Genomic DNA, 14,152 nt, shown 5'->3' with positions numbered 1-14,152 from the left:
AATCACAAGATGGGCTTTGAAGTATATGCTACTTTGATAATCATATGTTTCTTGGGTAAAAAACAAGATTATTTTGGAAGACTGGTTTTGTTTTAACTTGAATGCTAACTGATTATTTGTAGACATAAAGAAACAAGAATGTTCTTTTTATAGTTCTACTTGGGAAGAGAGATACCTTTAGCTATGATTTTTTCCAGCAGTCAGGACCCACCTTAAACTCAGATTCCATTCCCAACACACTTGCAACCCAGTCCTAAGCACACATTCTCTGAAATAAATTCCACTGATTTACAAATAGAGTTTATACTCACTTTCAAAGTACCTGAGACCACAGGTGCACTTGGAAAAGCATTCCATGAAATCTGTGGGATTAAAGACTGGGCGCTGGACCAATTTTTTTTTCTTTTTTTAACTGTGGTGCTTCCCACATAGTGAGCACAAGTTCTGACCACAGCTTACCGTATCATTGTTTGTATCTTCAGTGAAGCTTTCACTTCATCTGTCCAATTGCATGGAGAGATCTGTTATGTCAGGCCGCATTCTCAAAGGTTTATTTTGAGAATTCTCAAACCGAACATGTTTTGACTGGTAGTTATTGAAGTGCTGTGTTGTTAACCCTGTGCTCCTGTTGTGCTGGTTATATTGTTTTCATTTCTTGACACTTTCCTTGATCTTGGCACTCTTTAGAGCAGCTGTGGAGTACAGCAAACTCTAAATTTACTGTGCCAGCTGGCAACTGTCCCAAAAGGGCTGTCTGCCAGCAATGGATAGATAGAGCATATTGCCCTTTGGTGTAGGACATATGTTCTCCACAGTGATATGCTGCCCTAATTGTATTGGAAAGAGAATGCAGAGTGTGATGAAATTAGTAGAGCTTAATCATTTAGCAATTAGACATGATTTGTTGCTCCTTTCTGGCTTGGAGTGTTTTCGATATTAACCATGCAGGGTAGACCTAAATATATTGGTTGATGGTAACATCAACATATTACTCTTTCTCCATGGAGTTCAGGATTGTGTAAAGGCTCTCTCTCCCATTTTGTACTCACAGCTACCTCATGAGGTGGGCCCAGGGTCATGAATGGAGATGTGCAGCTGAATCTCTCTACTCCTAGACAACATTCTGTGTTATGCTGGCTGTCAAGACATACATCCTAAAGTGCAATGGGATGCAGTATCTAGTAAGCATGCAGTATTAGGTGTGGTGAATGCACTTAGGACAGGGTGATCCAACTTTGGTCAGCCAGGGGGCTGTATGACTCCAATGTGACTCCCAGCTGTAGCAGCCTGGAAATAATTGGTAGTGATGTGATGACATCATCGCCAATTACTTCCTCATTCTGAGCTGCCGAAGTCTTTAGGCAGGCTAAGGAGGCAAGCAGCAGAAGCGGTGGTGGATGTTGCAGGGCTTTTCAATCTCCCTGCCACACAATTCGAGCTTCTCCTCCAAAGGAGAAGGTAGAAAGGTGGGGCACGGAGATAAAAAAAGCTGTTGAAGTGGGAGAAGGTGATGGTGGGGGGCTTTGGTCAGGCTTTTGGGGCTGCCAAAATGGCTTTGTGGGCTACATGACTTAGGGCAGGGCTTCTCAAACTAAGGCATTGTGACGCCCCAGCCTGAGGGCCCTGGCCACTGCCATCCGCAGGGTTCCCCAGCCTTCAAAAAGTGAAAGCGGAGCAATTCCGTTCCACTTCCGGTTTTGCGGAGGCAGGGTGTGATTGCTCTACTTTCACTTTCCGAAGGCTGGAGAGCCCTGTGGAGGGTCACGCAGGGCTCCCCACACCCCTGGAAGGCCGCAGCAGGGACTGGTAAGTAAATGCCAGTCCCTGCAGCCCCCTTAGTGACGTGATCCTGGGAATCGGGTTGCTGCCTCCCCCCACCCCTGCAAGGACTTACTGCGAACTGCTGACTTAAGGTGTGCAAACACCATGTTGGCAAGAATAATGACTGTCTAATCAGTTTTCCAGAGAAGGAAAGGGGGAGAGAGGTGTAACCTGTAGTGTTTGAATTCATAATCCAGTGTTTTGTGCATTTTTCCAGGGCATTATATTTCTGTGGACACCTCACAGGGAACACCTGGCGACACTGCTGTATTGCTCAGTCCTGAATTATATTCCGAAGAGTGGAGCTGTATCAGACTTATTTATCAGATTGCATCCTCCTCAGTGTTGCCGGTACATCACACGGCCTTGAACTTGTATCTAAGGGTGGACGGTGAAAGTTTTGATCATTTACTGTGGACGACGACGGAGCGCTCAGAGAGCTGGCTCATTGCCAGCCTCGATGTGCGAAACAGTACAAACAAGTGCAAGGTAAGCCTGACCTTAGGATGCATGGCTGTTTCTCCTGTAGGTTACCACAATTGCTTTCATATTCAAATATAGGAGTAGGGGTAAGGTTTGAGAGGTGCTTCTTGAATTTGCTTAGTTCACTCTTGTAAATTCTTGTGCTTAGTTCACTCTTCCGCCCGCACCCGTGGGTTCATGAGTGAATGGAAAACTGTAGGGAAGTGCATGCATGCCTTGATTTTTTTATTTTTCTTTACCATAACATAGTGCGTTAAAAGTTAACTGCTACCAAAACTCCTTGTATAGATATAGCCGCATCTCAGACCTTCAACTCTGCTTTTTTGATTTTTTTTAAATCAAAACCTCTCCGTCTGGAAGTAGCTGTAACTATCAAAGACAACATTGTGGAAAATCAAAGCTAATTCACTGGAACAGAAACAAGATGGATTCCCTCCCACTTTGACTGCAGTCCAAGGAAACTGTATACAGACTGAAAACGTTTATATAGTTGACTTCATGGGAATTGGTGTACAAAAAGATTTTGACAATACTGATTTCCAAAACAGCAACGGTTTTGCTAGAGTCACATTTAAAATGAGTGGGTCCTGTTGTGGTCAATCAGTATCAATGTGCGAGATGTTCATGAAATCATGACAGAGCTATGCAGTGAATATTTTCTCTCTGCATAGATGCTAGATGGAGACTTGTAGTTCTGTTCCCTGTAGGCCCATTCCTTAAGATGGTCCTGCAAACAAGAGAATTAGGGCCCAATACTGAACCTTGCATGCCAGCTCACTGCCAGTGCACAGTGTCGCAAACATTCCACCCAGCCAATGCAAGTGCTGGCTCAGTGCAAGCCTGCACTGAGCCAGCACTTGGCAGAGGATGGGTGATTGTTGCACAGTGCTTTGTGGGAACGCAAGGCCGCAGAGAGGTAGGTGGGGGCTTGGGGAGAGGCGGGGGAGGCATTATGGGGTGGGGGAGGTGTGGCAGGAGAGGGAGAGGGGCAGGAGGGTGCGGGACTGGTGGAGCTCAGCTCTGCTGGATCTGGAGCCCTACTTCGAGCCTCTCAGCCCAACATGGAACTCCGTTACTCTGCACCTGTTTGATAGCGGGCACAGAGTTGAGTAGCCCCATTGCAGGGCTACTTTCCTTACTGCCTGGCGCGCTGCCAAGTGACTGCCTGGCATGCTCAGGCAGGATGTGCACTGGGCAGCTCAGGATTGTGCTGTTACAGAACTGAGCTCCCTCCTGCAACTAATGTACCCTTTTCCCATGTTTACTTTTTTATTTTAATAAATGCAATGACAATATTAATACTTTCTCCTCTCTTTTCCTTATCTTGTAGATCATATTAGAAGCTGTTTTGGGAAGAGAGCTTTTTGCCAGTGTAGCTATTTTTGAAATTAAAATAACTACTGGCTACTGCATAGGTAGGTGATTATTGTGATAATTGCCATCAATAAAAATAAGAATTATATGCTTAATTGTGAAGACCACCTATAATTGGGTCAGCATAAGATTTTATACTGTTTGTTTTTATTGTGGTTAACTTCAGCAGTAATATCTTATTAAAAGATTTGCCACAAAGCCTAGATATTACAGTAAATGTTTTGTAACACTAACAGCCCAATCCTAGCTTGCTGCTGCATTGCCAGAATGCACATTCTGGTAGCACAGCACGCTTTACGGCCATCGCAAAACGTGATGTGCCATACAGCCTAGCCTGACTGCTGCTGCAGACGTTGATCAGCAGTGGCTGGCAACAGTGGCCACTGCAGGAACCCCAGTGCTGGTAATTTGGCATGGGGTGAGTGGGTTGGACAGGGTGGGGAGGGAGAGGAATGGGATAGGGATGAGGGTGTGCTGAGGGTGAGAATCAGTGGCTGTGGCTCTGCTGATATCCAGTCCCCTTTCCTGGCCTTGCAAGTTGGGTCCACTTGGACTAGTGCAAGCAAAATAGCTGGCACAGGTCTGCATAGACCAATTGCCCAATCAGACGCTTGCCCTGATGCAAGGGAACAAATGTACTCTTACATCGAGGAGGCTTGTGGAACCTGAAACTCTTCTACAGGATGCAGCACATCCTGTGGACGCTACTGCATTGTTGCCAGGGAAGTTAGGTTGGATTGGACTGTACGTTTAACCAGAATCACCAGTGTGTGTTTATATGCATAGGTAACAGCTTGGTAATTATCTACTGTCTAGGGGCCATTGAGCCAATACAAAGCTGCCACAGTGAAACATCCAGGATATTGCACCCTCACCATTCCAGCTGTATTGTATAAAGTAATGCAGTAAATGTGGGTGCAAAAGATTTGTGGCATGGACAGGACAAGAGAGTGACAATACTTAACACAAATTAATAGCCATCAACAAGACCAGGATTCCCCATTTGCACTGATACAGTGCTGCCATTGTAAAATAGTAATATGAACCCAGTGCCATTCAAGTGACAGTGCTGTGCCACACACCAAACTCACAATACCTTGATACCCTGAAGATCTGCCACAGAATCCATCAAAACCCCATTGTTCAGAATATGCGGAGGGACGGTGACAAAGAAAGACCAATAATGCAGGCCTACAAAATTGAGGGTCAGAAAATTTTTTCCCAAACTTTATGGTGGTTTGATATGAATTTGGGGTGCCAATTCCAAAAATGGCATCCGTTTTGCCCTATCACGTCTAGTTTTGGAGATTTAGTATAGCCTCATTAGTGAATGGTTCAAGCAGCTTCCTCATGAGGAAGCCATGGTGTAGGCTTCCTCATGAGGAAGCTGTTTGAACCATTCACTAAAGAGGCCATGCCGTGTCTCCAAAACTAGACGTGATAGGGCAAAACAGATGCCATTTTTGGAATTGGCACCCCAAATATACCCAGGAATTGGTGTAATGTTTAAGGAAGCAAAATGTGTGTTGGCCTGTGTAATTGGAAAGCAGGCTGAACCTGGATATTGGTTCAGAGTAGGTCACTAGTAATAGGATGCCATCTAGTTTGCACAGCTGCAAGTTTTGGGGCTGCAACCTTGCAATAGTAGCTATAGGATTAAGCTGCATGTAATTGAAAGAATGTCATTTATTCATTTATCTAGTTAGATACTGTATAATGATTTTCCGTATATCACAAAGTTGGGCCACAAGCTTTCACTTTAGTTTAATATTGCATTTATTGCCTTGCATTTGGAATCAGCAGGCAATTGGCTCTGCCAGCATATGATGATATAAAGTTATGAGGACCAATGTGGTACAATTGCAAACTGCATTGCAGGAACTCTGTGGGTACATTCTCATCCATCAACCATGGGTTCCTGTGAAATCTGGTTTCTTGGATCAGGTCAACCACCTGAAACTAAAAGGAAATGGGAAAGGGTCAAAGCCACATGGATGTGCATCTGCACAGAACCTCTCATGGCTGGTGCAGTCTGGTGATATAATTTGTTTGTGTAGGCACAAATACTAGAGGCTTCTCAACAGCATGGACTAGGTGCTCCTCTGGTCAGTTTAGCCAGATGCTTATATATTTTTTCAGCTAGTTGTTTGAGGACACTGTTCTGACTTACTGGAATAGTAGATTTAGAGCCAAATTGGTCAACTCCTCCAGCTGAGTCTTGAATTGGACAGGACATGGGAAACTTGGTTTTAGATCTCTGTTCAACCACTGATTTCCTGTGTGGTCTTGGGCAAATCACCTTCTCTTAACCGTAGGTACCCCTTCAAGAACCTGGGAATAATAATGAACCACACCATATGATATGACTGTTCTGTAAAGCAATTTGTTAATTAAAGAGTGCTTAAAAATAAAAAGGGCCAGGGCTCATAGAAATACAAATGGATAGATTTGCTTCCATTCTTTGCTGATGCTGAGGTTTGCAACTGGGTGTAGGCTGACAAACTCAAATACACAATGGAAACCAGACAACTGATCTTGCAGTACTGGAAAACAGCAAACTCTGGACACATTGAACTTTGGACAGAGAACTTGTGATCTGGTGGTCAAGGAGCAAATGGTGATTAATGGACAAGATACCAATTCTGTTGCAGTACGCAGCCGACACTGCAGCTCCAGAGACTCAAGGTCAGGCAGATATTCCCGGTAAATAACGAGGCACACGGCAGTGCTCCACCACCAGCTGTCCTTTACTTGAAGAATGTACAATATTTACAGAGCAAAGGCAGTTTAGCAAGCAATCAGCACAGATAGCACTACTTCTCAATTCTCCGATCACCAACTCCACCGACGTAGCTTCCCGCAGACACTCCACATAACATCTCCCACACAGCAGCTTGCACACGCTGCAATATATATTGGCACTGGCCAATGAGAGGCGGGCTACGATCTGGTGATCACATGACTCATTGTCTGGTGACATGGTGTTGCAGGGTGTTGCGTCATCCCTGCTGTGCCCTGTTGCATCAGCCAATCCCATGATGCATCAGTGCTACACTGTATGTATGCAGGCCAAGACATCAGGGCCTAGCCTTGCTCTGTCCAGCCTGTAAATTCACTATAGGCCTGGGGTATATATCATAACAAATTCAAAATGCAATAGCATTGGTCAGAGTTCTTGGAACTATATGATAGTTATATTTCTGTATTTATCTGTATGGTTCACTTCCTGTTCCATCTCCCTCTTCTGTTATGTGTGTCACAACCGAATCTTATGCCTGTCTACTCAGATGTAAGTCCTATTATAGTCAATGGCGCTTACTCCCAGGAAAGCATGCATAGGCTTGCACCCTCAGTTGACAATTTGGTTAATTCAGAGGATGATGGGGTAATGGTGGGTGGGAAAGGGGTTTAGTTGAGGGCTTCTTCTACATCTCTTCAAATAAAATTAAATGTTTTGTTAACTTTTAATTTACAAAAGAATTGAATGAATTAATTATAGCCAATATACCAGATATGTAGGAGGGCCATGGAAAATAGATGCCTTCAAACTGTTTTGTTAGAACTTCGGTGATATTCTTTGTACCACAGAATGTAATTTTGAAGAAAATCATCTGTGTGGTTTTACGAATCACTGGAACCCCAACGTGAACTGGTTTGTCGGTGGAGGCAACATTGGAAATTCACAATCTATCCTTCTAAGAGATCACACCCTTAATGATGAATTTGGTAAGCAAGAGAGATGATTTATTTGGAAAGAGGTGGGAATGCGATTTCTGGAGGGAGTCTTTTCTTAGTGTTTTCGTTTACAGGCTCATTCTTGGATGCCCTTTGTTCAGAGTTCTCTTGTGGGAATAAGAGAGCACCATGTCTAAAATGTTTAAAATAATGTGGCACAAAGCTTTGGAGAATCCACTTGAAGAAAACTGGAAAGCAAGGGGAAATTGCAAAGAAAAATAAGAAATCCTTGCAGACCAAACCATTTAATGGCATTTCTGACATAAAAGGGGCATTCATCTGAGAAAAATCTGACATCAAAGATTCAACTTCCCATAAACATTTTTCCTTCAAAAATATTTACATATATGGCATACATAAGCACAGCTGTGCCTTGCCCAATTACCAAATAAATGATGCCCTAGGTTTTCATCCTGTGCTTTGCGTATCAGGCATGTTTTCTTTCAAGGTCTGATAGTTTTTCATACTTCATTCCTAGTATTACTAATGAATAACTAACTACTCATGATGTGACTTATTCAGGAGCTGTTCCCAGAGCAACTTCTTCAGCTTTTCATCATCTATTTGCATAGACAGCTGCTGTAGGTGTAAAATGAATTGCGTTTTAGCTCTCAGTTCTTGATCAACAGTATGATTCTGCTTTGACTTCATTATCTTGAATTATGTAATGAACTGCATAGCAAACATTCATGGTAGCGTTATGCAAAACCTGCCCCTTTATGTCTCTGCACTCTTCAACCCCAAGGAAGAACTCCACTGAGAGCACAATACTAACTTGCACTGAAAACAGACAGGGCAGCGGGCCTGCACTGCATCCAGTGCAAGTTTGGGGCTGACCGGGGCAAGGGGAAATGCTTCCCCTTACCCCATGTCATGCTGCAGCAGCCCCAATGGGTTTGCTTGGATTTGTGCCATCTGATGAGGTGGGGCGCAAATCTGAGCAACTTGGGACTGCCCTGGGCTGCCTGGCAATGGGGTCAGGATCATGCATAACTGCCAGATCCTGGTCCTGCCTCCCACTCCCTGCCCGCCTACCTGCCCATGGTCCCACCTGCCCTCCTCGCCCCGAAACACCTTCCTCCCATCTCCTCCCCACCCTCCCAGCACCCCTGCCAGACCTCTGCATTCGCCAAGCTCGACCAATGCAACTCGCCTTTTCCCTGGGGCCCACACTGGCACAGGAAGGCCAGCGCATGGACATGTGCCAGCCTATTTCCCCTCAGAGTGGTGCAAAAGTGCTTTATAGCAGTTTTGTGACACTCCTGGGCCGGAGCAAGGGACTTGCATCAGTCCATGTACCAGTTAGGATTGGGCCCTAGGTGTATTTGATCAATAGTCTTGCTTTTAGGAGTGATGGGAATATTGAAGTCTTTAACTTCTGGTGGAATTTGCATATGGGTGCATATTCAGAGGTGTACCCACTTTTTAAAGTGTAGCTCAGTGATTTTCAAGCTTTTTCATCTCACAGCACACTGACAAGGCACTAAGATTGTCAGTTGCACACCATCATTTTCTTGACAGTTGTCAAGGTACACCCCCAAGTTCCCAAGGAATGTGCCAAGGCATGTCACCTTTTCTCCTACATGAAATGGGTACTGCCAATTAAGGTTGTAGCCTCAGTGTTTTTGCAAACTAGGGATGGTACTTTAAAACTGAATTAGAGACCTCTTCAGAGATGTTAAACCACCAGCTGTTACACTTGGGCAATGGAAAGTCTGAGTGCGACTGATGCATTTAGTTCTGAAATGATAGCAGATGTCAAATCCAGAGGCTACTTTTGCTCATTCAGCAGACTTTGCTCACTCCCATGTGATTTATAATTTTGATGAAAAAGGAAATTCCATAGCTATGTTTGAAGAAGTGTCTTGCAACTCAGCAGATCATCTATGTAAACTCTACATTAGGATTCTCCTTTCTGTTGTGGTTTTTTTGCAGAGATGGAGAGCCCACAATCCACAGAGTCTCTTTCAGCGTGTGCAGGGCTTGTGCATACACATGGTGGAGCTTTCAGCACTTTTTTAAAATAGCAGCATCCCTGCCTTCCTTCATTATCTTAGAAGAGCTAATGCAGTGTAGTTGATAGAATGTTAGACTAAGGCTGTAGACCAGGGGTGCCCATACCCCAGCCCGGGGGCCACATGCGGCTCTTGGGGACTTTCAATCAGGCCCTTGGGGAGCCCCCAGTCTCCAATGAGCCTCTGGCCCTCCAAAGACTTGCTGGAGCCCGTGCTGGTCTCTCAGCAAGAGAAAGACTGTTTGACCTCTCACTTGAGCTGTGGGACAAAGGCTCTCTCCACCACTTGCTGTTTCACGTCTGTGATGCAGCAGTGGCAGCGAAGGAAAGGCTGGCCTTGCTTTGTGCAAGGCCTTTTATAGGCCTTGAGCTATTGCAAGATCTTCATTCATTCACACAAGTTCCAACTCTAATATATTCATTTATGTAAATTTATTCAAATTTTAAATTGTAAATTAATTCCTTTTTTTCCCCGGCCCCTGACACAGTGTCAGAAAGATGATGTGGCCCTCCTGCCAAATTGTTTGGACACCCCTGCTGTAGGCAGCTGGACTCCAGTGCTAGTGGCTTTCAATTCACAAACCCTGTCTGTCAGTCTAATCCATGTCATAGGATGTTTTGAATATAAAATAGGATGGCCTCTTGTGTGCTACCCTCAAATCTTCAAGGGACAGGATAAAAATGTTATAAGTAGTTTCTGACCAAGGATGATGTCAAGCATTATCACCCAGATTAGGCACTGACTGAGAACCCATGCCCATCAGAAGGCCCATCTGACCAGACTGACTTCTGAACCCTCAGTACTGGTAGGAATGGTAGTGTCCAGTCTGCCATTGGGGAGTGAAATGCAGATGCAGTGCAGGACTTTGCCATAGCACTCCCAGAAATCTGGTGTCAACACTGCTTCTGACACACTATGAGGGCTGCTTCACATTTTACAGTTGTATGTATTGCAGGCTTGTGTTGTGCATGGAAATCAAAATGAGATATCCGTATCCAAGTCCGAATCTCACTCACTCTCAGAAAAGGGCAAGTCGTTATCAGGGGGCTACAATGTAGCCTTGCCTAAAATCTTTTTTTCAGATAAGGTCACACTATAGCTGTTTCAGAGTGCCTGTCTCACAGGACTGCTACTGACTAGTCACATCACACAACAGAGGCACAGCTGCTGCTGGTGGAAGGGCTACAAAGGAGAAGAAAACACCCAAACTTAAAAGTATCCAATATATTTTCTTCTTAGAACATTGTTTATTATTTTTTCACATGATTTCAGCAAAATTATTGTGATAAATTAACAATGGGAGGAGATGAGAGATTTAAGTTGACCACTTGATCTTTCTTATCCTGAACAAGCAGAGAAGATCCATGTGAAATTACACCAGCTTGTCCAGGGAAGAGAAGTTGAAGCACCCAAATGTTGGTCATTCACATTTCTAAGAAGCTGTATTCTCAGTATTTGTTATTTACAGTGGCTGTATATCAAATGACTTTATATATCTACTCAATGTTGTTGTTTGGAAACTGTCATTATGCACAAATATGTTTCAGGTCACTACATGTACGTGGACTCTCTTTATGTCAAGCACTTCCAGGAGGTCGCTCAGCTGGTCTCACCTAGGACAACAATTCCTATGTCCGGTTGTTTGTCCTTTTATTACCAAATGCAGCAAGAAAGTGGTATTGTTTTTACTGCTTACATGAGGGACATACATGGTTTTTATGAAGAACTTTGGAGAGCCGACAATCTCATGACTACAGACTGGGTTTTAGGAGAATTTGACTTCAGTGCACCGTATCCTATGGAGGTAAGGCCATCACATACCTGACCTGTACAAAGTACAGGTGTCCTTCATCTTAGATGCAGTTGGCTTGCGTGAATTTAACTTCACATGGTTGGTAAACCAAAAAATAGCAGCTTAAATAATGCAGTCGATTCCGCCCACCATTCTGCTTACTAAATACATACCTGCGAGTGACTGTGAGATTGGAGAATGAAGCTGCTGTTTTCTCCATTGGTTTTTAGTTCCCACCTAGCCCTCATAATTTTTAAAGAGACAGTACATATTTTCGGGGTATCAGGGATTTTCAAGGCAATCTTGAATATACACAGTTTTAGCTTTATGTGGACTCTGGAACACAACCACTAAGTTTTGCAGGGAGTCTCAATGTGGCATGCAAGCAGCTCCTCCCCTTTGGAGCCATTATGGGTGGGGGGAGCAAAATGGAGGGCACATTTGTAGACCCTAATGCTTGTGCTCCACTGGTACTAATCCAGCGCTGGCTGGTATTGGGCTAGTGCTGGTGGAGCATCAGAGCTCCGCTGCTTGGCGGTCACATGGACCACCGGGCAGTGGAGAGGTAGGTGGGGGCTTGGGGGGAGGCGATGAAGAGGCATTCTGGAGGGGAAGTGAAGGGAGGGCGGTGAGGAGGCATGCAGGGGAGGGAGTGGGCAGGAGGGAGGCAGGACCAGTGGAGCTTTGCTCCACTGAATCCAGAGCCTCTGTGTCAGGCTGGCCTCCCGACATGGAAGCTCTTCATTCTACGCTGACCTTCAGGCCGTTGTAGAACTGAGTAGCCCTGTTGTAGGGCTTCTTGGTTTACCTGGGGGAAGGCAATGAAAGTTTCCTTCTCCCGAGGAGAGGTGGCGGCTGCCTGGATGTGCTAGATGCAGCAGCATCCATTTTTGGCGCTGCTGCAGCCCAGTGTACCAGGCAGCTCAGGATTGGGCTGCTAGACTCTAATTCTAAGCACACTTACTAGGGAGTAAGGGCCCAATCCTATCCAACTTTCCAGCACTGGTGCAGCTGCAATGCAGCCCCAAGGTAAGGGAACAAATGTTCCTTTACCTTAAGGAGGCCTCTGTGACTTTCTCTCACCACAGGATGCCTCTCATGACCCATTGGCCTAGCTGCACCAGCACTGGAAAATTGGATAGAATTGGCCCTTAGTCCCACTGAACTCAGGGAAACTTACTTGCAAGTAAACATGCACAGGATTATACTGCTAATTCTCCTGTGTATTGCTCATGCCAGGGGCTGAATCATCTGAGAATCTCTTTGTCATGTTTCAACTGAACCCCATATGGTCCGTCTTGTGAGCTGTACAGCTGACATCCAGTTCACTTTTTTCCTTTCATTGGAGTTGTCATGGCAATGATTTGGTGTCAGTAACAACCAGAGCAAGTCTTCTGTTTCATGCACAGCATGAAAGCAAGTCATCATCAAGCTATTTCATTTGAAGCCATTTCATTACAAAGTCGATGAGCAAAAAATCAATTCGTGGCTGGGTCTACTGTCAATGTTTAATATTAGAAGTGCTTTGGGTCTTTATTTAGAAGTTTGGTGATGTTTTCTTGAACAGAAATGCTGCAAGAATGTAATTAGCCTATAGTAAAATTAGTTTCGTTTCATAAGTCTTTTTTCTTAAAGTCACTTAAAATAAGTCTTTTCACTTAAAGCTGCAGTTTCCAAGAACCTATCAACAACTTTAAGTGAGGATTTGCTGTATGTTATGGGTAGCGACCTGCTGTGAGAGGCAATGCTTTGCTTTTTCAGAATCTGCACTGTGGTCAATTAAAACATGACAAGGTTTCCTCTTTGAAGTTGCATTACAGTGGGCTCTTCTTATCTGCTGGCTAGGCACCTGCAGATTTGGGTATCTGCGGATGCCAAGCCTGCAGCTGGACGGCCTCAGAACACCACCCAGACTCAACCAGAAATGCCTTCCTGTTGTGTCTGGGAGTCTTCTGTGGAGACCAGGAGGCTGCTCACAGCCTCTGGAGAGCTGGACATGGCCCCCAGGTAAGTAATTGCTGTGCTGGGCTGCCCCCCTGAATTTCATTATCTGCCAAATTTGATATCCTTGGGGGGGGAAGTGATTTCCTAGAATGGACCCCCTGCATATACCAAGGAGCAGCTGTATAAATGTTGCCACAGAATAAGCTCTATAGTAAAGTTACTGTTCCTGGGTGTTTGTTTCCAGGTTATTTTTGAAGTTGCTTTCAACAGTGCCAGAGGTGGATATATTGCACTTGATGACATTTCTTTCTCTCCAGTTTTCTGCAGTAATGAGACAGGTATGAGATTTTCTTTTCAAATTTATTTTCCAAATTTGGTTTGTTAGGTTTCAAAATGCCAGCGAGCAAACAATTTTAGCATACATCCTGTTCAGTGCAGTGGCTTGTTATTTTTTAAAATAATGATATCATTGGCCACATAAAGTAAGGCTATGGCTAAAACTGCCAACAGAGAAAAATAACAAAATCTGTGATAAAAAGTCATCTGTGTAGCATTCAACTACAAATGATAATTGAGTAAGAATTGAGCTCTATCCTTATGTGTTTCCACCACGTTGAACCCAAAACATGGCAGATGTTTTAAATTGTTAGTAGCATTTCCTGTTGACTGCTCTGTTACTGGGTGTGCTTTTAAAACATGTGTAACATCCATACGTGGAAGGAAATCTGTTGCATATGCAGGGACCAAATGCAGTGGCTCATGGCACAGCTTAATGGAATGACATGAAATGAGGGAGTCAAGATTAGAAGGTGCAATGCTAGAAAATAATAATAATAATACAGGTATTTCTATACCGCCTTTCTTGGTCCTCAGATTTCTCCTTGGACTTTATTCAAGGCGGTTTACATAGGCAGGCAGTTCAAATCCCCCTAGGGATTTTTACAGTTTGAAAGGTTCTGTCTTTCAAGAAACCACAACATTCAGATGT

The 14,152-nt window shown here is 44.3% G+C and overlaps 1 protein-coding gene across 2 annotated transcripts in view; it reads left to right on the top strand.

Annotated features, from left to right (window-relative positions):
• The window catches only part of MAMDC2 (MAM domain containing 2), a 67,315-nt gene that overhangs the window by 28,817 nt on the left and 24,346 nt on the right, over positions 1–14,152 (top strand). For both annotated transcript variants that reach the window (XM_066616204.1, XM_066616205.1), the window contains exons 3-7: positions 2,039–2,310; positions 3,635–3,719; positions 7,267–7,404; positions 10,976–11,232; positions 13,409–13,502. In XM_066616204.1, the coding sequence (XP_066472301.1) occupies positions 2,039–2,310; positions 3,635–3,719; positions 7,267–7,404; positions 10,976–11,232; positions 13,409–13,502 (846 nt within the window). The remainder of the gene's footprint in view (positions 1–2,038; positions 2,311–3,634; positions 3,720–7,266; positions 7,405–10,975; positions 11,233–13,408; positions 13,503–14,152) is intronic.

This window comes from Tiliqua scincoides, chromosome 2 (genome assembly GCF_035046505.1).
Source record: "Tiliqua scincoides isolate rTilSci1 chromosome 2, rTilSci1.hap2, whole genome shotgun sequence".
NCBI lineage: Eukaryota > Metazoa > Chordata > Lepidosauria > Squamata > Scincidae > Tiliqua > Tiliqua scincoides.
This window is presented reverse-complemented; position numbering and strand designations above follow the sequence as displayed.